General features: G+C 40.0%; 1 protein-coding gene across 1 annotated transcript in view; it reads right to left on the bottom strand.

Annotated features, from left to right (window-relative positions):
• The window catches only part of ERC2 (ELKS/RAB6-interacting/CAST family member 2), a 703,663-nt gene that overhangs the window by 466,909 nt on the left and 212,874 nt on the right, over window positions 1-23,880 (bottom strand). Inside the window, exon 3 of the mRNA XM_046646460.1 lies at window positions 562-636. Within this exon, the coding sequence (XP_046502416.1) occupies window positions 562-636 (75 nt within the window). The remainder of the gene's footprint in view (window positions 1-561; window positions 637-23,880) is intronic.

Here is a 23,880-nt window from a genome sequence, read left to right as displayed (position 1 = left end):
CAGCTAAATAGGGTACCCTGTGAGTATTTCATAAATTATTACCACTTCCAGACTTGGTTAGTAGAAAATACTGGAGTCACAAGAAAGTATTATTCTTTGAAAAGTAAACTTTTCTGATCACATAATTTTAATTATTTAATCACTCCACTGAAGATAAAACAACTTCCCTTTGCCAAATCTTAGTTTCTCAAAGGTGTCTTTTCATTGTAATGTGAATGGGAGGAAATAAAATAATTATTCTAGCTTCAGAAATTTACTTTTAAAGGACACACAAAACCTCCCTTAGGGTTGAAAGCACCGGCCATGCTCTGGAAATGAACCCAGATCCTTTCAGCCAAGGGATACTTGAGCCCTTTAGTCTTTTGCCCAGAAAAGGCATCCTAATTAAAGGGCCAATAAATTAAATGTACCCGGAAAGGCAAAAAGATCCAGAAGAAAAGCACCCACCAGAGTGCCTAGAGAAAAACACAAGGTTTATTTCTCGTGTTTATGTTAGGCATCATCAAGTTAGGACAAACTCTGGAGGCACAGCTGTTTTTGACAAATGTGAACAGCTCCTACCTTCATTTCAATGACAGTCTGGAGAGCCTTCGTCTTGGCTGGCTCCGGCTGAAGTTGACTTCTTCGGTGCAATTCCTGGGGAGGAACACGATAGAAATAAGCCTGACGGTTCATCCTTCTGTTACACCATGACCTTTACACAGGCACCACACAGCCCACCGAGCCTAGGTTTGCTGTGCATAGACATAAACAAGCCACAGGTGCCTCTTCCCCCACCCTCTTTAGCATCCCTCCTGCCTGGAGCCTGCGTTCCGGTGAAAAGCTCCTGGCACATGCGCTATTTCTGAAACTTCCATCAATAATTAATGTCAACTGTGACAAAGCCAGCAAGTAATCATAGTCCAAATACTGTTCAACACTGGGGCTGTTGCCCAGCCATCAAATCATAATTTACTAAATTACATTACTCTGTGCTCCCAATACAAACACAGCAAGGAAACGGAGGAAAGAAAATGACTAACGTGGTTGCAAATCCGCTGCATGCATGGCATTTTGCTACTGAGGAAGGTTTGAAATGAGCAATTGAAAACCTTTTCAGTACAACTGTGCCACTTTTTGGAGTGAACTGATCTGATGAAACTCTGTGAATCTCTTGCTTCCTAATTTACAGTTTCGGTCCTTGTTCAAAATCACATCTGTGGGTGATATGTTTATGCACTCATGATGCCAAGAAATTAAAATTGGCATTAATATCAACAGTGTTAGAGGGGAGACAAAAATGGGTAAAGCCAGATGTGGATCCAAGAACTTCTGGAATATGATGAATATTTCTTTAGGTAAAAAGCAAACAACATAATTACAATTTTAAGCTTGAAGGCTCACTTTCTGCATGCCTCTTCTCAAAAGAACAGTTCTGTCAAGGCTTTGGAAGGTTGCGTTGGCAGAGAGAAGAGATAAAGATAAGGTTTGTTCAGTTCATGCATTTATTTTCTTAATAATAATTATCAACAGTTTTATGAAAGTAGCCAACAACGGGAGTAAACAAAAGTGCTCACACATGTCCACGCTACTGAACCAAGTCACCTATGGAGTAACTCCATTAATTCCATTAATTCTATTGCTTCCAGAAAAATCACTTAAAGTCAACATGGAGTAATTCTAGGCCTTTACATTCCATTAGACCATGAACATTAAAAAACAAAAACAAAAAAACACTTTGGCCATTAGAGTAGGAGACCAACATAATTTCTAGCTTTTTGCAAGTAAGGACATTAAAATTAACTCTACCCCCACCACTACCATCTACTATCATTGCTATTTCACAAAGATAAAACATGTTAATGCAAAAATTGTCCTAAGAACAGAATCCCACAATAAAAGATAGTCTTTCCCAAGATAAGGAAACTGGCCACCCCTTATCGATAAACTATTACATTGTTGTTAGTTTCCAGCAGCTCAAGAAGACCTGGTCATGGACCATGGTGCACATGTCTAGTACCAGCACTGGGGAATCGCCACTCCAGCTCTGGACGATAGCACATTTTCTTCTCAAAGTCATCACTGGCACAAATCAGCAAACCTGTGCAAAACTACTTCTCAACCTCCAATTTGAGAAGAATTAGAATTAGCGCTTCCTAATCATTCAAAATCGTCTCACATCAGTTAGAACATTTTTTCCCCTAACATATCCCTGGAAGGGATTAAGTCAAGTATTACTGAATCCATTTTATGAATAGAGAAACAGAAAGAGATCCTGTATCCTTTTGGAGGCCCTGGACTGCTGATCATGATCATTTTTGGGCTCTGTGGCAATGGCAGAGATTTTGTGAAGGAATGACTTCTTTTTTCAGTGAGAAAGATTGGCCCTGTGCTAACATCTGTTGCCAATCTTCCTCTTTTTGCTTGAGGAAGATTGTCACTGAGCTAACATCTGTGCCAATCTTCCTCTATTTTATGTGGGATGCCATACAGCATGTGCTAGGTCCATACCTGGGATCCGAACCTACGAAGCCCAGGCCACCAAAGTGGAGTAGGTGAACTTAGCCACTATGCCACTGGGCCAGCTGCAAGGAATGATTTTTTTTTTTTTCGAGGAAGATGAGCCCTGAGCTAACATCTGCCAATCCTCGCCTTTTTGCTGAGGAAGACTGGCCCTGAGCTAACATCCATGCCCATCTTCCTCTACTTTATATGTGGGATGCCTACCACAGCATGGCTTGCCAAGCGGTGCCACGTCCACACCCAGGATCTGAACTGGCAAACCCCGGGCAGCCGAAGTGGAATGTTTGCACTTAACCGCTGCACCACCGGGCCGGCCCCAGGCATGATGTTTTTTAAAGCAGCTCTCCTGGGGCTGGCCCAGTGGCTGAGTGGTTAAGTTCGCGCACTTTGCTTCAGCGGCCCAGGGTTTCGCCTGTTCAGATCCTGGGCGCAGACATGGCACTGCTCATCAGGCCACGCTGAGGCGACATCCCACATGCCACAACTAGAAGGACCCACAACTAGAATAGGCAACTATATACTGGGGGGATTTGGGGAGAAAAAAGCAAAAAAAAAAAACTTGGCAACAGTTGTTAGCTCAGGGCCAATCTTTAAAGCAGCTGTCCTTTACTGAGCATCTACAATGTCCCTGGCACTACTTGTCTCTCAAGTCTCAACACGACCCTATGAGGAGTATGACCTGTGTGGTGAGTCCACTGGGCTGCTGGTAAACATTTAACAACCAGCATCCACCATGACCAACTTCAAGCTACTTAAGTGGCATCACTGAATGCAGAGTTGGGAAGAGAGGTACAACAGCACTCCATCATATAGTATTTCTACCATGTGGACAAAATACATTTAATAACCTTGATAGCATATATCATAGCAAAATGTAACAAAAAATTAAGAAATTATGAGTTTTTAATACAATTTCTTTGTGAGCTTTGTATATTTAATTTAATTTGTAACATTACTTGCTAAAACACGTTTCCAATGTTCGGCTTTCTTGGGCCGATCCAGTTCCAGCACAACATTGAGCAAGTCACATAAGAACTTCAACCTCAAAAAAAAAGCTACTTAGCCCTCAACATTACTTCCAAGATAGCTGGATCACTGGACCAATAAAATCTCATAGAGAAAATGGAAAGTCAGTCACTTTTCAGAGTTGCTCTGCAGTAAATAGTAGGAGAAAGACATTTCACAGGTCACCAATTCTGATACCATATGGCATTAAAAGCATCTTAACGGAAAAAGCAGAGAATGACATTCATGATAATTTCATACCATAGCCAATTCCAGTTCCAGAATAAAAATCATAAGATAATTTAAGGAAAGAGGTTAAGATTGTATGAAACAAATAAAAATAATCAAGAAGCGACTTAGCCACACAATGAAAATAAAAAACATAGAGTAAAGGCATGTGCTGTTCTAATTTCTACCGAGAATGAAAATATTTTTCAGGGCAAACATGCAATAACAAAGCTAAACTTATATCAATAGTTTTGAAAAAAGTGGAAACAAAGTTCTCCTTGCTATAATTATAGAGTTCTCCTATAATATAAACCAGCTCAAAATCCAGATTGGACCCTTACCCTCTATGTCACTCCTTAAAAAAATAAAATAAAATCTCTAATTATCCAAGAATTACAATTTTCCTATCTTAGCTACATTATTTTTCAATCAATTCTGACTTCATAGTTTCTGAGGAGCACCTTTATTCCTAAGGTGTCAAGTCAGGTAAGCGAAGATTATAACCCATATGCAGACTTCGTGGACTGTCTAAAAGTCCCATCTCAGACACTTCATCCATCTCTCAAGATTTAGGGTCCTTAAAATGCTCACTCTGACTGTGGTAGAGAGGACCAGTTGCCCAAGAAAAATTTGTGCTCCTCTTCATTAGGGTAGAGTCATTGTTAGGAAGCATCACCACCACCACCCTTGTATTGAGATGAGGCTGTGTAACTTATTTCTGGCCACTGGAACGTGGGTAAAAATGAGGAATTCAACTTCCATAAAAATCTCCTACCCTGTCCTCAACTCTCCCTCTTTTCCTGTCTGCTGGCTAAAAGTAAAGGACTCTAAGACTCAAGATGACAGCAGAACACCGAGATAAAAGGTACCTGGGTTCCCTGAAATGCCAAGTGAAAAGGCTGACGAACACCCACATGGGATGGTGGTGTACATGAAAAATAAACTTCTATCAAGTTAACCTCTGTGTTTTCATGCTTTATCTGTAGAGATGCCAGCTCTCTTTCCCTCAACTACTGCAATGGTTGCAAGGAAAAATAATATCTAATTAGCCCTGTACTGTTTGTTGCCTTTGAATCACAAAAGTGATTTTAATGTGCGCTTGCCAAATTTTTCTAAACAGACAGTTAAGATGAGTTGGTTGCTAGGTGCTCCAACTAACCCTAAGCATCTGAAAGATGCACCATTATGGACTGATCTTAACCAACTGAAGAATTTCCCCAGGAGTATCTGGTGTAGGTATGGAGGATGTACAAGATTTTACTTACTCCAGCAGTTTTTAAATGACAGTATTAAATCATCAAGTGCAGTGAGACTTAACACTTTTCTGGGTCATCGATCTCTCTAAGAATCAGATGGGAGGTGTGGATTCTCTCCAGAAATGGGAACAAAAGTACACACAAAAACGTAGTGTGTACCATTTCAGCTGGTTCATAGGGCCTGGTCCACAACCCGCGAAGTTCATCTTTGAACCAGACTACAGCCTAAAAACCACTTATTCAGGGGGCCTGCCCAGTGGCGCAGCGGTTAAGAGTGCACATTCCACTTCGGCGGCCCGGGATTTGCGAGTTCAGATCCCAGGTGTGGACAGGGCACTGCTTGGCAAGCCATGCTGTGGTAGGCTTTCCACATATAAAGTAGAGGAAGATGGGCATGGATGTTAGCTCAGGGCTAGTCTTCCTCAGCAAAAAGAGGAGGATTGGCAGCAGATGTTAGCTCAGGGCTGATCTTCCTCAAAAAAACCAAAAAACGAAAAAAAACCCACTTATTAAGAGGAAAGAGCATCACATGGGGAGTCAGGAGTCAAGAGCCTGCAGACCTTGGATATGCCCCTTCTCCTCTCTGATCTGTAGAATAAGAGGCTTTATGAGTAGGTTTCTAATGGCCTTTCCAGCTCTGAGAACACACAAATTTTTAATAGGCAGCTGATTCTGAAATGTTGATCTCTGGCTGGTATTTCAAGTCACACCCATTCTCAGTTTTAAAAGCAGAGTAAAAATAAAAGAAGAAAATTGGCAGCATCACAAAATTTAATGTCTTACTGTGCCACTGATCTCCAGGTTATATGTTTTCCTATAATTTCACAACTAGGTTGGCCTTAGCTGGTCTAAAGCTGCCAGTTCCTCCAGGTGATCAACATGGAAATATACCAAGAACTCCCAATTTTGAGCATGAAATCTCAAGTGATTCATCAGGATGACATTTCTTGGCAGTTAATGAGAGTCGAGAGTCTAGTGAGTTAATCTGGATGGACAGTAGCTTCCAAGGTGAGCCTGGCAGAATAATGTTCGCACACACCATATACTTCCTTCAGTAGACAAAAAAAAAATCAAAACTTAACTTTCTTTCCAAAGGTAATTTACTATTTTTATCTGGCCTTTTTCCCTTACTTTTCTGGTGCTCTATTGTGTAACAAACCACCTCAAACTTAGAGGTATCAAACCACCACCATTTTATGATGCTCATGAGTTCTAGGTCAAGAATTCATAAAGGATAGAGTAGGGGTCACTTGTCTCTACAGCGTGATGTCAGGGGGCTGCAACAGCTGGGGCTGGTGGACTCACTTCCAAGATGGTTTCTTCACTCATATATCTGGTACCTTGGCTGGAAAATTACTTGAAGACTGGATTTAGCAGGAATTGTCAACCTGAGAACCTATATACGGCCTCTCCGTGTGGCTTGGGCTTCCTCACAGCATGACGGCCTCAGGGTAATCCAACCTCCTATGTTCAGATGTACAGACTCCAAGAGCAAGTGTTCCAGTGAATAAGCCAGAGATTGCATGACCTCTGATCACCTAACCTTGGAAGTCTCATAGCATCACTTCTGCCATGCTCTGTTGGTTGAAGCAATCACAAGCCTGCTCAGATTCCAGGGAAGAGCACCAAAGAATTTGAAGGCATATTTTAAAATTCCCACTCTTAAGGAACAAAACCAATCTGAGAAACTGACAGGAAAGTAACACTATGATCTCAAACATCAACTCACATCAGTCTTAAGATACGGCAGATTCATATACTCAAATAATAATTTGATGCAGGGGATACAAGAAATACAGCAGTGAACCAAACAGACAAATATCATGGGTTTTTTATTTCAAATTCCAATGGGAAAGAGGAAAAATAGTTTTAAAAGGAGATCAAATCAGTTTGTCATAAGTGCTGTAAAGGAAAATAAGTCAAGAAGGTGGAACAGGACATGTTAGGGTGGAGGGGGATCAACTGCGATTTGAAATAGGTGATCAGGGAAATCTTCACGGAAAGGTGACATCTGAGCAAAGAGCTAAGGGAAATGAAGGAAACAGTTGTGCAGACATTCCAGGGAGAGGGAATAGCAAATGCTTAAGTGCCTGGCTAGAGCTGCGTAAGGGATGGGGAAAGCACTAGGTCAGAGAAATGCAGGGGTGTGGGGATGATGGGAGGATGCATCCTACATGTGGAGTCCATTCCATGGACACTGATTTTATCCTGAGAAAAACAGGTAGCCACTAGAAGGTTCTGAGCAAAGATAAACTATGACATGATGCACTTCCTTAATGGACTACTCCAGCTGTTGGACTGCACTGTGGTTTGAGGTTGAGGGTTTGGGGGTTAGGGCAGAACCATAGGAACTAGTAAGAACCAACTGGAATAACCCCAGCAAGAGGTGACAGAACCTTGGACCAGGGAAGCAATGAGAAGAAATTGAGTTTGGATATGTTTTGAAGGGGAGACTGACTTGAGTTTCTGATAGATTGCCTAGGGACTAAAAAAAGAGGGAAGTAAAAGATGACTTCAAGGCTTCTAGCCTGAACAAGAGGAAGAATGGAGGTGGAATACCAAGATAGGGAAGACTGGGGTGGGGAAGTGGGAGTTATGGGAACCAAGAGTTTGGTTTTGTATGTGTAAAAGATGCTATTAGACATTCAAGTGGAGATGTTGAGTAGGCGGTTGAATAGATGAGCATGGATTTGAGGGGAGAAGTAAGAGCTACAGTTACAATTTTGAGATCAGTGAATAGACAGCACTTAAAACAGTGAGCCTAGATAAGATCAACTCGGGACTGAGTGTAGAGGAGACGACTGAGCCCATGGGCAATCCGACATTATGGTGTCTGAGAAGTGAGAAGGAAACAGCAAAGGAGACTGAAAAGGAATAGCCAGTGAGGTAGGAAGAGAACCCGGAGTGAGGCATCCTGGAAATCAAGCGAAGAAAATGAGTCCAGGATGTAGGAGTGGCCACCTTATCAATTGCTGCTGAGGGGTTAACAGGATGAGGCCAGAGGATTGACCACAGGACTTAGCAACACACAGGTCATTAGTAACTTCAACTACAGCAGTTCTGATGGATAGTGTGAGTGAAAATTTGACTAGCATGTGCTGTTGGGAGAATGGAAGAAGAGAAAAGCCTCAGGCTACTATATTTGCACAGTGTACTATTTAAGTGATCACTTCTTTTATCAAAATTCTGTTTTAGAGGGGCCGGCCCCATGGCCGAGTGGTTAAGTTCACACGCTCTGCTTCAGCAGCCCAGGGTTTCGCCGGTTCGGATCCCAGGCGCAAACATGGCACCACTCATTAGGCCATGTTGAGGTGGCATCCTACATGCCACAACTAGAAGGACCCACAACTAAAAATATACAACTATGTACCAGGGGACTTTGGGGAGAAAAAGTAAAAATAAAATCTTAAAAAGAAAATTCTGTTTTAGATTTGTGCACTCCTGTTCTAGCAGCATTATCACAACAGTCAAAAGGTGAAAGCAACTGAAATGTCCATCAACAGATAGATGGATTAACAAAATGTGGTGTATAAATACAATACAATATTACTCAGCCTTAAAAAGGAAAGGAATTCTAATGGATGAACCTCAAGGACATTATGCTTAGTGAAATAAAGGAGTCACAGAAAGACACATACTGTATGATCTCACTTATACGAGGTATCTAGAGTAGTCAAACTCATAGAAACAGAAAGTAGCATGGTGACTGCCAGGAGCTGAGGGTAGGGGAAAATGGGAAGTTGTTTAATGGGTACAGAGTCCAGTTTTCCAAGATTAAAAAGTTCTAGAGATTGGTTGCACAACAATGTGAACATACTCGACACCACTTAACTGTACATTTAAAAATAGTTAAGACAGGGGCTGGCCTGGTGGTATAGTGGTTAAGTTCACACACTCCACTTCAGCAACCCGGGGTTCATGAGTTCAGATCCCAGATGCAGACCTACATACCACTCATCAAGCCATGCTGTGGTGGTATCCCACATACAAAAAAATAGAGGAATAATAGCACAGATGTTACCTCAGCGATAATCTTCCTCAAGCAAAAAGAGGAAGATTGGCAACAGATATTAGCCCAGGGCCAATCTTCTTCAAGTAAAAGGAGGAAGATTGGCAACAGATATTAGCTCAGGGCCAATCTTCCTCACCAAAAAAAAAAAAAAAAAACAAGAAGTTTAAGTTTTATGTTACATGTATTTTACCACAATTTAAAAAATTTTTTAAACTGTAAGCATAACAGAAACTGTTGATGTCCCACAACCTTGCCCATCTCCATTCTTCTAAAGAGAAACTATCATCTTAAAGTTGGTGTCTATCTTTTTCATGCATGTTTTCTGTGCTTTTATTACATACGTATGTCCTCCTAAATTGCAAAAATCTAACAATAGAGTGCATTCATTTTTAATTTACATAAATTCCTTCTGTCCATATTGCATAGAGCTTTTGCATTCTGGTTTTTACCTCAATAATATTTACGTTTTTAGACTTATCTGTGTAAATAACTGTTTCCTATGCTTTTTTTCCATTACAAACAAGGTTACCATAAACCTCTTAGTACATGAAAAATACAAACTCTCTTTTAGATATTTGTATACTCTTAAATGCATCAGTATACTCTTAAATCTGTATACTCTTAAATACTCTTAAATAAATCTCCTCTTTCTGAAACATTTTGTTTCTTCTGCTTGGAATAATGTACCACCCTTTTATTCCATTTTGTCTACAGGGATCAGCAAACTACAGCCCACAGGCCAAATCCAGCCCACTACTTGTTTTGGTAAATAAAAGTTTATTGAAACACTGGTATACCCATTCATTTACATATCGTCTATGTTTGCTTGCATGCTACAGGGGCAGAGTAGTTGTGACAAAGACCACATGGCCTCGAAAAACTGGAATTATTTACTATCTGGCCTTTTACAAAAAAAGTTTGTTGACCCCGGTCTAGAATATCTTCCATAATCATCCTAGCCGTCTCAGAAAAAACACCAATTCATCACATGGTAGTTTAAAATATGTCCACAAATTCTTTGACATTCCCTTTATAAGGTGAAGCCTAAGTATCTTCCCCTTGGCTGGGGACTGGACTTAGTAACTCACTTCTAACAAATAGGATAGGATAGAAATAACATGTGTGATTTCTAAAGCCTAGTCATAAAAGACACTATGGCTTCCTTCTGGCTTACATTCTTGGATCACTTGTTCTGGAGGAAGCCAGCTGCCACAAAATGAGGACACTCAAGCCGCCCTATGGAGAAGCCCGTGTACCATGAAACTGAGGTCTCCTGCCAAGAGCCATGTGACTAAGCCATCATATATAGATCGTCCAGCCGTGGTCAAGCCTTTGGATGCCGGTAGCCCTGCCCAACAGTCTGACTGCAACTTCATGAGGGACTCTGAGCCAGAACCACCCAGCTAAATGATCCCTCATTCCTGACCCACAGAATCTGTGAGATAATGAGTGTTTGTTGTTTTAAGCCACTAAGAAATTGAGTAATTTGTTATAAAGCCATAGATTACAAATATGTCACAGAAAGGCCATTAGCTGACCTTCCAGTCTAGTCTACATCCTGCACCCTCATATATACTCATAACATTGTATCCTTTTACTTCATATCATTGGATATCTCTGCAATTTTCACTAACTTATAAAATTAATGGATTCATGTCTGTGTTCACCGTTAAACGGTAAACTCCATGAGCACAGGGACTCCGTATGCCCATTATATTCTCGATAACTAACGTAGTGCCTCCCAAGAGTAAGTGCTCAATAAATATTGATTGACTGATTAAATGAAACAGTGCAAATGACATTGTACTTATAAGCCTGGAAGTTCTATTAAACCTTTTGATCGAAAGGAATCGGATGTGAAAGATGATATTAGCAATAGTTACCTATACATCGCTATGTGATAAGCATTCTCCCAAGCACTTTATAAATATTAACTTGTTTAACCCTCACAATAACCTCTTTAGGTAGGTACTATTATTCTAGGAGTTTTCACTCAAAGAAACATTAGCATAGTGCAGTTAGTAACTTGCCCAATCTACTGCATTGCACCGTTGGACTTTACCTCAGGCGGTCTGCTTCAGGGTCTCTGCTCCTAACCAGCATGCTGTACTGCCCACGTCTCACCAAGTGACTTTGATTTGATACTTGAAGTTGACACCTACATCTCCATTGGCTTCTTTCACTGTAGTCACCTCCCTATTTGAGCTAGTCTTCCATTTCTCCTCTTTTCTTGAGTACTTGAAAATCTAAAGAAACATCTCAATAACAGTTGTCTGGTACTGATATCCGTATTAAATATTAAAACTTAAATGGCAAACATGGTTAGACACACAGAGTGGAGTTAAAAACAATTACTTTCAAATACTAACAACTTTCTCAACCTCTGACAGATCAAGCATTAAAAAATAATAAAAGATTTAAATGATAGAATTAGTAAGGCTGACTTAATAGACAGTTACACTGAACTTCGGATCCTAAGACCTCCATTTCAAGACTCAATGGACTATTTAAGCAAACTGATCACATACCAGACCACCAAGGAAAACCTCAAATGGATTCCAAAGGCAGACATGATAATAGGCCACATCCTTTACCCATACATAACAAAACAAATTGATAACAAAAGTTAAAAATGAAACCTCACTATATGGAAAGTAAAGCTCACACAGCCTTAAAATTCATCCTCTATAGTTAGGCAGATCCTTTCCTCTCCACAAGGTGTGTAACCTTGGGCAAGTTCCTGAATTTCCTCCGATCCTCAGGATGGTGAAGTTGAAATGAGCTAAGATTGTGAAGTACTTGGCTGGGCTGGCACATAGTACACTCTCAATAATTGCAACGCATCCTTATTATTGTTGTTGCTCCTGAGTGGTTATTAGTGTTCCTGAAAGTATATTAGAGAATGCAGCCTGGCAGAATACCTTTCCTGCCCACTTGTTCTGTGGTCTGATACTGACCACCATTAAGGCATTGCCACTGGCTCTGACTAACTCAATTCAAGGATTACTTACTGAAGGACCACTGTGTGCCAGGTAAAAAACACAAAGAATCCCTGCCTTTGCAAAGCTTGCATTCTAGTACAGTCACTCTCGATGGAGGTGATATCATGCCTAGAGGGTTTGGGGGTCAGCAAGTTTCCCAGTGTTGTTGGAGTGGAGAGAGTGATGAATAGATTGCTGGGAGATAAGGCCCAAGAGGTCAGGGCTGGAGAGGGAACAGATTGTATAAGGACATATAAGTCTTCATAAGATCTTGGCCTTATACAAAAGCCTGCAAATTCTAGAGAGATGGGGAAATAGTTTCCATGGAAATAGATAAATGCGATATAAACTTATTGTTAACTTATTTTTCTAGTGTTCACAAAGAAAATGGACATTTGGGAGCCTGAGATCATACCATCTGAATCTCTGCACACGCACATTTCCCCTTAGTTTGTTTTAATGCATGACTTACTCCTTTTGCTAAATCTGCATTAAAGATGGTTTGACAGATTTATCTTGGTCCTTTGGATGCTACGATCCTGGGAACCATAGAAATTAATAGAATGAGATGCCAGCTCCTAAATACTTGGCTAGTGGTTTTAGCAATGTCCTAGGAGAAATAATGACAATTAAGTATTTAATTCAATAATTACTGAGCACCTAATACATGCTAGGCAATGCAGAGATAATAAAGATAAGTAAAACACTATGCCAGGTCTCAAGGAACTTGATTGTCTAGCGGAAGAGGAAGTACAAACTAGAATACAAGACCACAGAGTAACAGCAGCCACCACTTAAGGAATGCTTACCATATGCCAAGACCTATGCTTCCCATCTAGCCACTGGTTGGATTTGCCTAGCTCGTTACAGATAGGAGTGACCACACCCATGGGAAAACTGCTGCAGACACTCAGACTCAGAGAGTTAAGGTACGATGCCCAAGATCACAGAGCTAGTAAGATTTGAGAGTGTGGCCAAGGTGTCTGACACCTAAACTCACATCCTTACGTAATAACATAACACTTGGTTTACACTGCTATTTCTTCTCACTCTCAAGCATCTAAGATTTTAACAGTTAGCTAAATCTGACTTCTGGTTTGTTTCTCAGTTCCCTGATAGGACCTCACCCATTTTGAACAACCTGGTATAAGAGAAAATGAGAGGCAAGCATACAGGCCTGATGACAGAAAGAGGGCTATGGAGAGCTTCATGAAAGAGTATGTGTAGATGGCTAATCTTTAACCATCTTTGGAGTCCTCTGTTAGACTCCTCTGTTGGACTCCTCTGTTTCTGAGCTGAAATACCTCTCCTTGAAAGTTATATACACAGGCCTCTGTTCTACTCATTTGGGAACATAAAGAACAAAGAGAATCCATCTCTCCCCTGAGAATAGCTTCCTGGTCCAAAGTCTTCCTTACTAAGGAGTCATTATTCTATCCACTGTGTCTTACATGGCACAGTGTTGCCATATAAGTGCTCTTCGCAGCATCCTGGTCGTTCACCTCAGCCTATGCAACTGATCTCATCTGGTTTTGGAAGCTAAGCAAGATTGGGCCTGGCTAGTACTTGGATGGGAGAGCACCTGAGAAAACTGGGTGTTATAGGCTTTTAGTGTGGAGCCAATAACCACAGATAATTATTCCCAGGCCTTGAAACCTAATGGAGTTTGCCCAGCTGGATTTCAAAACTGCATTGAACTAGCCACTCCATTTTACCTTCCATTTCTCCTCTGTTTGCACTGGAGTATCTGTAACTGTTATCCTATGCCTGTCTCACCACTGTCTGTTGGGAGCAGATACTTATTTCTTTAGTTTCACAAGTCCACTGATGGAGTTGTACTTAATAGATTATACCCAGAGCCTCACCTGTACATAATTTACATGATTTAGATGATGGAACTTTTGAACTGATGAGATTTAGATGACATTTTGGGCTTTGAGTTGATGCTATAATGGGAGGAGACCTTTGGAGACCCTGAGATGGGGGAATATATTTTTTATTCGGGAGGAATGTGAATCTTTAGGGGCCAGAGGGGAAAACTGTAGTTGGCAGAATAATGCCGCCTACCAAGATGTCCACCCCTATTTCTAAAACCTGTAAATATGTTACATTACATGGCACAGGGACTTGCAGATATAATTAAGATTATAGACATTAATTGATAGGGAGATTATCTTGGGTAATGTGGGTGGGCCCAACCTAATCACATGAGCCCTTTAAAAGCTCAAGACTGGAGGCAGAAGAGAGATGCAACAGATGGGGAAGTCACAGAGATACTAAGCATGAGAAGGATTCAATGTGCCATTGACGGTTCTGAGATGTTGGGTCCATGTGCAAGGAGCAGAGGAGGCCTTTAGGGACTAAGGGCAGACCCAAACTGATAACCAAGAAGGAAATAGGGACCTCGGTCCAACAAATACATGGAACTAGATTTGGCAAACAACCTAAATGAGCTTGGAAACAGACTGATCACAAAAGAACCTATAGAAAGGAACACAGCCCTAACAACACCTTGATTTTGGCCTCATGAAATTCAAAGCAAAGGATCTAATTGATCCACACTGTACCAGGACTGCTGATCTGTGAACTAATAAATTTGTGTTGTTTTAAGCTGCTAAGTAGGTGGTAATTTGTTATGGCAGCAATAGAAAACTAATATAGGGTGGTTAATCTTTCACTAAACTATGAACTCCCCTGTTAGACAGTTCTTTCTGCATTGAGGAGACATATATGCCCCTGAAGCTTCTTTTACACAAACTGTCATTTTACTCTTTCAAGGACAAAAGAACAAATCAGGTTCCTCTTCCAAAACAGTTTCCTATCCCATGATGACAGCATCCCAGTCGAAAGTCTTTCTTATTAAAGAGTCCTATTCTGGAGAGAAGGCCAAGATAGTGGCATAGGAAGACCCTGAACTCACCTCCTCTCACACATACACTGAATCTACACTTAAATATAGGGCAATTCCTCAAGAAGAAGAACTGAGGGCTGAGTGAACAGCTTCTGCATGACAAATGATAGAGGGATCACATAGAGATGGGTAGGAGAGACAGAGACACAGTGTCAATGGCAACCCCACTCTTGACAGAGTGACCTGCAGCAGTGGGCAATATCACTGAGGGGCCCACACACAGGCTTGCCCACTTGGGGAGAAAAAAACAGCAGTTTAAAGGGCACTCAGACTATACAAGAAAAAAATCCATTTATTAACCCTAGAGCTTCTTCCAAACAGGCAGAGAACTGCTGGAACTCTCCCTAGGGTCAGAGGCACTGATGAGTGCCGCTTTCTTTGGTTCCCCCTCCACCATGATAGTGCAGGCAGGAGCACAACCCAGACATTCTAGCCACCCCAGACTCCTGGCACATACCAGCTCCGGCCAGCCCACCAAGGTGCCCCAGATGCAGGGTGCCCTGGGACTCCCCTGGCTCATGCCCTCCCCAGCTCTGGCCAGCCTGCCAAAGCTGCCCAGCACACACAGTCTACACAGGAAACACTACTACACAAGGCCACTCAGTCAAGACTGGGAGAGGGAGCTGTTTCACCTAATTCATAAAAACAAACACAGAAAGTCAAACAAAATGGAGAGACAAAGGAATATGTTCCAAACAAAAGAACAAGATAAAACTCAAGAAAAAAACTCTAATGAAACAGAGATAAGTAATTTACCTGATAAAGAGTTCAAAGTAACAGTTATAAAGATGCTCACTGAACTCAGGAAAAGAATGGAAGAATGCAGTAAGAACTTCAGCAAAGAGTTACAAAGTATAAAAAAGAATCAGAGCTGAAGAATATAATAATTGAAATGAAAAACACATCAGAAGGAATTAGCAACAGCAAATTAGATTATACAGATTGTAGATGATACATCTACAAATTAGGTGGTACAAATTAGATGAGATGATACAGAAGAACAAATCAGTGATCTAGAAGACAAAATAGTGGAAATCACCCAATCAGTACAACAAAGAGAAAAAAAATTTTTGAAAGATAGTTTAAGGGACCTCTGTAACAAAATCAAGCATACTAACATTTGCATTATAGGTGTCCCAGAAGGAGAAGAGAGAGAGAAAGTGGCAGAAAACTAATTTGAAGAAATAATGGCTGAAAATTTCCCTAACCTGGGGAAGGAAACAGATGTGCAGGTGCAGGAAGCGTGGAGAGTCTCAAACAAGGAGAACCCAAAGAGATTCACACCAAGACACATTATAATCAAAGTAGCAAAAGTTAAAGACAGAGAATCTTTAAAAGTCCCAAGAGAAAAATAACAAGTCACATACAGGCGAACTCCCATAAAACTATCAGCTGATTTTTGAGCAGAAACTTTACAGGCCAGAAGGGAGTGACAAGATACAAAGTGCTGATAGAAAAAACTCACAACCAAGAATACTTTACATGGCAAAATTATCATTCAGAATGAAGGAGAGAAAAAGAGTTTCCAAAACAAGCAGAAACTACAGGAGCTTATGACCACTACACCAGCCTTACAAGAAATGTTAAAGGCTCTTCTTTTGGTGGAAAAGAAAAGGCCAAAACCAGAAATAAGAAAATATACAAAAGAAAAAACTCTCACTGGTAAAGACAAATATTTGGTAAAAGCAATGAAACAGCCACTTAAAAAGCTAGTATAAAGGTTAAAAGACAAAAGGAGTAAAATTAACTATAACTACAACAAGTAGTTAAGAAATACACAAAATAAAAAGATGTAAAATATGACATCAAAAACATAAAAAGTGGGAGGGGCGTGTAAAAACTTAGTGCTTTCAGAATGTGTTCAAACTTAAACAATTATCATCTTAAAATAGACTGATATATATAAATATATAGGCCAATGTATATGAACTACATGGTAACCACAAACCAAATACCTACAATAGATACAAAAGAAAATAAAGAAAAAGGAACCCAAACATCACACTAAAGCAAACCATCAAACCACAAAGGAAGAGACCAAGAAAAGAAGAAATGAACACAAAAGAACTATGAAAACAACTAACAAAATGTCAATAAGTACATACCTATGAATAATTACTTTAAATGTAAATGCACTAAGTGCTCCAATCCAAAGACACAGGGTGGCTAAATGGATAAAAAAACAAGATCCATCTATATGCTGCCTACTAGAGACTCACTTTAGATGTAAACACACACGCAGACTGAAAATGAATGGGTGGAAAAAGACATTCCATGCAAACAGAAATGAAAAGAAAGCTAAGGTAACAAAACTCATCTCAGACAAAATAGACTTTAGAACAAAGACTGTAACAAAAGACAAAGAAGGCTATTACATAATGATAAAGGGGTCAATTCAGGAAGAGGATATAACATTTGTAATTATGTATGCACTCAACATAGGAACACCTAAATATATAAAGGAAATATTACAGACATAAAGGGAGAAATTGACAGCAATACAAAATAGTAGGAGACTTTAACACCCCCACTTACATCAATGGATAGATCATCCAGACAGAAAATCAATAAGGAAATATTGACCTAAAATGACCCATTAGACTAAATGGACTTAACAGATATATACAGAAAATTCCATTCAAAAATGCAGAATACACAATCTTTTCAAGTGCACATGGAACATTCTCCAGGATCGATCACATGTTAGTTCACAAAAGAAGTCTCAATCAATTTAAGAAGATTGAAATCATATCAAGCATCTTTCTTTACCACAACAGTATGAAACTAGAAATCAATTACAAGAAGAACACTGGCAAAAACACAAACACCTGGTGACTAAACAACATGCTACTAAACAACCAATGGGTCAACCAGGAAATCAAAAAATACCTTGAGACAAATGAAAACAGAAAGACAACTCTCCAAAATCTATAGGATGCAGCAAAAGCAATTCTAAAAGGGCAGTTCATAGTGATACAGGCCTATGTCAAGAAACAAGAAAAATTTCAAACAAACTATCCAATCTTAGATCTAAAGGAACCAGAAAAAGAACAAAGCCCAAAATTAGTAGAAGGAAGGAAATAATAAACAACAGAGTCGAAATAAATGAAGTAGAAACTAAAAAAAAAAAAAAAATAGAAAAGATTAATAACAGTAAAAGATAGTTCTTTGGAAAGATAAAGAAAATTGATAAATCTTTAGCCAGACTCACCAAGTGAAAAACAGAGAAGGCTCAAATAAATAAAATCAGAAATGAAAGAAGAAAGGTTACAACAGACACCACAGAAATACAAAGAATCATAAAAGACTACTTTGAATAATTATATGTCAACGAATTGGAAAACCTAGAAGAAATGGATAAATTTCTAGAAATATACAACCTTCTATGACAAAATCATGAAGAAATAGAAAATCTGAATAGACTGATTATAAGTAATGAAATTGAATTAGTAACTTAAAAACTCTGACAAAACATAAGTACAGGACTAGACAGCTTCACAGGCAAATTCTACCAAACATTTAAAGAGTTCATACCTACCCTTCTCAATTTATTCCAAAAAAATTGAAAAGGAAAGAATACTTCCAAACTCTTTTTACAAGGCCAGCATTACTCTGATACTAAAACCACACAAACATACCACAAAAAAAGAAAATTATAGGCCAATATCCCTATTGAGCATAGATGTAAAAATCCTCAACAAAATAGCAAACCAAATTCAACAATACATTAAAGGGATCATACACCACAATCAAGTGAGATTTATTCCAGGGATGCAGGATGGTTCCAGGGATGTAGGATCAAAAATCAATCAATGTGATACACCACATTAACAAAAACAAAGGATGAAAATCACTGATCATCTCAATAAATGCAGGAAAAGCATTTGAAAAAATTCAACATCCATTTATGATAAAAACTCTCAACAAAGTAGATATAGAAGGAAGTTACCTCAACATAATGAAAGCCATACACGACAAACCCACAGCTAACACCATACTCAATGGTGAAAAGCTGAAAGCTTTTCCCCTAAGATCAGGAACAAGACAGGGATGCCCACTCTCACCACTTTCAACATAGTATCAGAAGTTCTAGCCACAGCAATTAGGCAAGAAAAAGAAGTAAAAGGCATTTAAATTAGAAAAAAAGAAGCAAAACTGTTACTATTTGCAGATGACATGATACTATATGTAGAAAGCCCTAAAGACTCCACCAAAAACCTATTAGAACTAATAAATGAATTCAGTAAAGTTGCAGGATACAAAATTAATATTCAGAAATTGGTTGCATTTCTATACACTAATAACAAGCTATCAGAAAGAGAAATCAAGAAAATAATTCCACTTAAAATAGCCTCAAAAAGAATAAAATATCTAGGAATAAATCTAACCAAGGAGGTGAAAGACCTTTACTCTGAAAACTATAAGACACTGAAGGAAGAAACTGAAGACAACACAAATAAATAGAAAGATATACTGTGCTCACAGACTGGAAGAATTAATATTGTTAAAAAGTGTCTATAATATCCAAAGCAGTCTGCAGATTTAACACAATCCCCATCAAAATACTAATGGCATTTTTTCACACAACTGGAACAAAGAATTGTAAAATTCTTATGGAATCACAAAAGACACACAGCCAGAGAAATCTTGAGAAAGAACAAAGCTGAAGGTATCACGCTTCCTGATTTCAAACTATACTACAAAGCTATAGTAATCAAAACAGTACGGTACTGGCAGTAAAATAGACACATAAATCAATGGAATAGAATTGAGAGCCCAGAAATAAACCCACACATATATATGCAATTAGTCTATGACAAAGGAAGCAAGAATATACAATGGGGAAATGGCAGTCTCTTCAATAAATGAGGTTGGATATACTGGACAGCTACATGCAAAAGAATGAAATTGGACAACTATCCTACACTATACACAAAAACAAATTCAAAATGGATTAAGGACTTGAAGGTAAAATCTGAAACCATAAACCTCCTAGAAGAAAACATAGGCAGTCAGCTCTTTAACAGGGGTCTTAGGAATATTTTTTTGGACCAGTCTCCTCAAACAAGGGCAACAAAAGCAAAAAATAGACAAACAGGATTACGTCAAACTAAAAAGCTTTTGCAAAGTGAAGGAAACCATCAACAAAATGAAAAGGCCACATACTGAATGGGAGAATATATTTACAATTCATACATCCAATAAGGGGTTAATATCCAAAATATATAAAGAACTTACACAACTTAATATCAAAAAGAAAACTTGATTAAAAGATGAGCAGAGGGCCAGCCCCAGTGGCCTAGTGGTTAACTTCAGAGCACTCTGCTTTGGCGGCCCAGGTTCTTTTCCCAGACATGAACCTACACCACTCGTCTGTCAGTGGCCATTCTGTGGGAGCAGCCCACATACAAAAAGAGGAAGATTGACAACAGATGTTAGCTCAGGGCAAATCTTCCTCACCAAAAAAAAAAAAAAGAAAAAGAAATGAGCAAAGGACTTGAATAGAAACTTTTCCAAAGAAAACATACAGATGGCCAACAGGTACATGAAAGATGTTCTACATCACTAATAATCAAGGAAATGCAAATCAAAACCACAATGAGATACCACCTCACACCTGTCAGAATGGTTATTATCAAAAAGACAACAAATAACAAGTGTTGGTGAGGATGTAGAGAAAAGGGAACCCTTGTGCACTGCTGGAGGGAATGTAAATGGTACAGCCACCATGGAAAACAATGGCTCAAAAAATTAAAAACACAACTACTATAGGATCCAGTATTTCTACTTCTGGGTATTTATCTGAAGAAAACAAAAAGACTAATTCAAAGAGGTATGGGCACCCCTATATTCATTGCAGCATTATTTACAATAGCTAAGATATGGAAGCAACCTAGGTGTCCACTGATAGATGAATGGATAAAGAAGATGTGAGATTATCTATATTTTTCTATCTATCTATATAATGGAATATTACTCAGCCATAAAAAAGAATTAAACCTTGCCATTTGCAACAACATGGAGGGACCTAGAGGGTATTATGCTAAGTGAAATAAGTCAGAAAGAGAAAGATAAATACCATATGATTTCACTTAGATGTGGAATCTAAAAAAAACAAAAACAAACTCATAAAACCGTGGTTACTAGAGTGGGGAGGGGATGAGAAGGTGAGTGAAATAGGTGAAGGTGATTAAGGAGTACAAACTTCCAGTTAAAAAATTTACCAGTTATGGGGATGTAATGTATAGCATAGGGAATACAGTCAATAACATTGTAATAACTTTGTATGGTGACAGTAACTAGACTTATTGTGGTGATCACTTCATAATGTATATAAACATCAAATCACTATGATGTTCACCTGAAACTAATAAGACATTGTATGTCAATTATATTTCAGTTAAAAAAAAGAGTCCTATTCTACCCAGTGTCTCTTATATTACAGGTGTCAGGTGTTCTCATCTATACACAGGTCACTTATCTCAGTCCACTTCTGTGTCTTCAGTCTTCCTGAGAGCCAGATGTGAGATAGGAACTGTTGTGACTCTATGATTTTGATTTCTGTTTTTTGTTTTTTTTAATATTGGCACCTGAGCTAACAACTGTTGCCAATTTTTTTTTTTTTTTGCTTTTTCTCCCCAAAGCCCCCCAGTACATAGTTGTATATTTTAGTTGTGGGTCCTTCTAGTTGTGGCATGTGGGACACCACCTCAGCGTGGCCTGATGATCGGTGCCATGTCCGTGCCCAGGATCCAAACCAGCAAAACCCTGGGACACCAAAGCAGAGTGTGCAAACTTAACCGCTGGGCCATGGGGCCAGCCCCTATGACTTTGATTTCTTAAGGGAGGGCTGGTAGGGGACCCCCGATGGGAGGGAGGGAAATCATATACAGAAGAGAAGGAAGTGAAGCAGGGATGTTGTTGTATAGGAAATCTAGCCCGAGCCTGAGTCTGAGCCTACAGGGAGTTTTAGAGAGTCAACTGTGATCTAGAATCTGTCCCACTTGAGGCCAGGGGCCCCGGCTTCTGCACCCCTGCTCTAGTCAGTCACTGCCTGAGGGCCGCCAGGGCACTTCTGGACAGGAGGGAGTTTGGCAACTCCAGTTATCCAGAGGCACACCTCCAGTAAAGATCACAGGTGTGAGCCATTGGCAGCAGCACCCACAGGCACTGGAAGATGGGCATATTTGCCCAGTAAATGGGTTGCCAGGGGGTCGGAGCCAGGCAAAATTAGCATCTGCTACAGTTCATGATTCAGAGGTTGTGCACAGAACTCCAGGTTTGGTCTGAAACAGCATGGAGGGAGTACAGTTGGATTCCATTTCTCTTACTCTAGATAACTAGCTTTAAAACTTTTATTTTAGCAGCGTAAGTGTGTTTTATTCCCAAAAAAAATTCTACATGAGACATACACACACACACACAGGATAAAATTGAGCATCTACTGTGTTTTAGACACTGTGATGGGTCCTTTAGATAGGAAGGAAGATAGATTAGTCCCTGCCATCATGAGGCTCACTGTCTGGTAGGAGAGGCAGTCAGAAATACGTAAAGAAACAAATGAAAAACTGCAAATGTATACAGATGGTAAGTGCTATACAAACAATAGCAATAAATGGATGCTGAGATGGCGATAATGGGGGAGGCAAATATATGACCCACATCCATGCTGAACACGGGCTCAAATTTCTAACTTTTTAGCTCTGAACTGTAGCTTCAATTAAGGTACTTCATTTTTCCCTGTTATCACCCCCTCCCCCCTTAACTTGAATCTAGCGGTCAGGGAAGGCCTCCCAGAGGGGATGACATTCAAGCCAAGACCTGGAAGATGAGCAGAAGCTGGCCATGCAAACACCTGTGGGGAGAGTGGTCCAGGTAGAGGGAACAAAGAAGTAGAAAAAAGTGGATCTACTATGATTGCTGGGGTGAGAGGAAAGGAAAGTCCCAGAGCCCCCACTCTGTGCACTGCAGGAATCCTTGCAGTACCTTTTGGGAACTCCAGGGCCCTCGGAACACCACTTGAGAATCATCATTCTGGGGTTCATATTTCTAGTCACAGATTCTAAACCTGGATTCAAGAAAGTCACTGGCTTTCTATCCAGTTGCCTCCAGGGACCACCCAACCATCACTCCATGTTCCTGGATCTTTATGCACTTTTCCTCACATCCCTGTCGCTCTCGAGTACTCGGAGAAGGCGTGGGAGAGGGAGTGCCTGCCTCTTCACAGCTCCAGCCAGTGGGCCCATTTTAGAGATGCCAGCAGAGGATGGCATATGAATCAACAGTGTGTTCCCTGCACACCCCCACAGTCCAGATGGCTGCACATCACAGGAGCAGAGGGCCACTCCTACGCACACAATGTCCCTGGCTAGAGACACGTGCCACACTTCAGACGATGAGAGAACACACTGCGGTAGTGTGGTAACATTTTTACAGAAAAGGACGCGGTCTTTCTTTTGCTGCAGATTTTCATTTCAAACACCCATCTGTAGCAAAAACTTACAGTGTAAAATACTGAGGGCTCATAGAATTGGCAAGCACCACAGGAATCAGCGAGTGCAGCTTGTCACAGCGTGAGTCCCTTCATATCCCTGATGTGGGTCACTGAGCTGCACTTGAACGATTTCAGATCCAGGTGGTCACACCTCCACGAAGCAACTGTGATAGCTGGAAAGTTCTCTCTTTACATATGTTAACTCAAAATCTGCTCCCTCCAACTCTCCTCCACTTGGTCTGGTTCTTCTTTACACAGAATTTAATAATAATATCTACACTAGCCATTCATTGAGGCCTTGCCATGTCCCAAGAACTGTGCTAAGTATCTGACATGAAATATGTCATCTAACCCTCAGCCCAAACTTGAGAGGCAAGCACTAATCTTATCCCCACTAGCCAGGAGGAAATCTAAGCCTCAGAGAAGATAATGGAGCAGCCCAAGACCAGACCACGGAAGAGCAAAGCTGAGATTTGGACCCACGGCTGTTG

Source organism: Equus quagga, chromosome 1 (genome assembly GCF_021613505.1).
Source record: "Equus quagga isolate Etosha38 chromosome 1, UCLA_HA_Equagga_1.0, whole genome shotgun sequence".
NCBI classification, from domain to species: Eukaryota; Metazoa; Chordata; class Mammalia; order Perissodactyla; family Equidae; genus Equus; species Equus quagga.
Note: the sequence above shows the minus strand (reverse complement) of the source record. Positions and strands in the feature narration are given on the sequence as shown.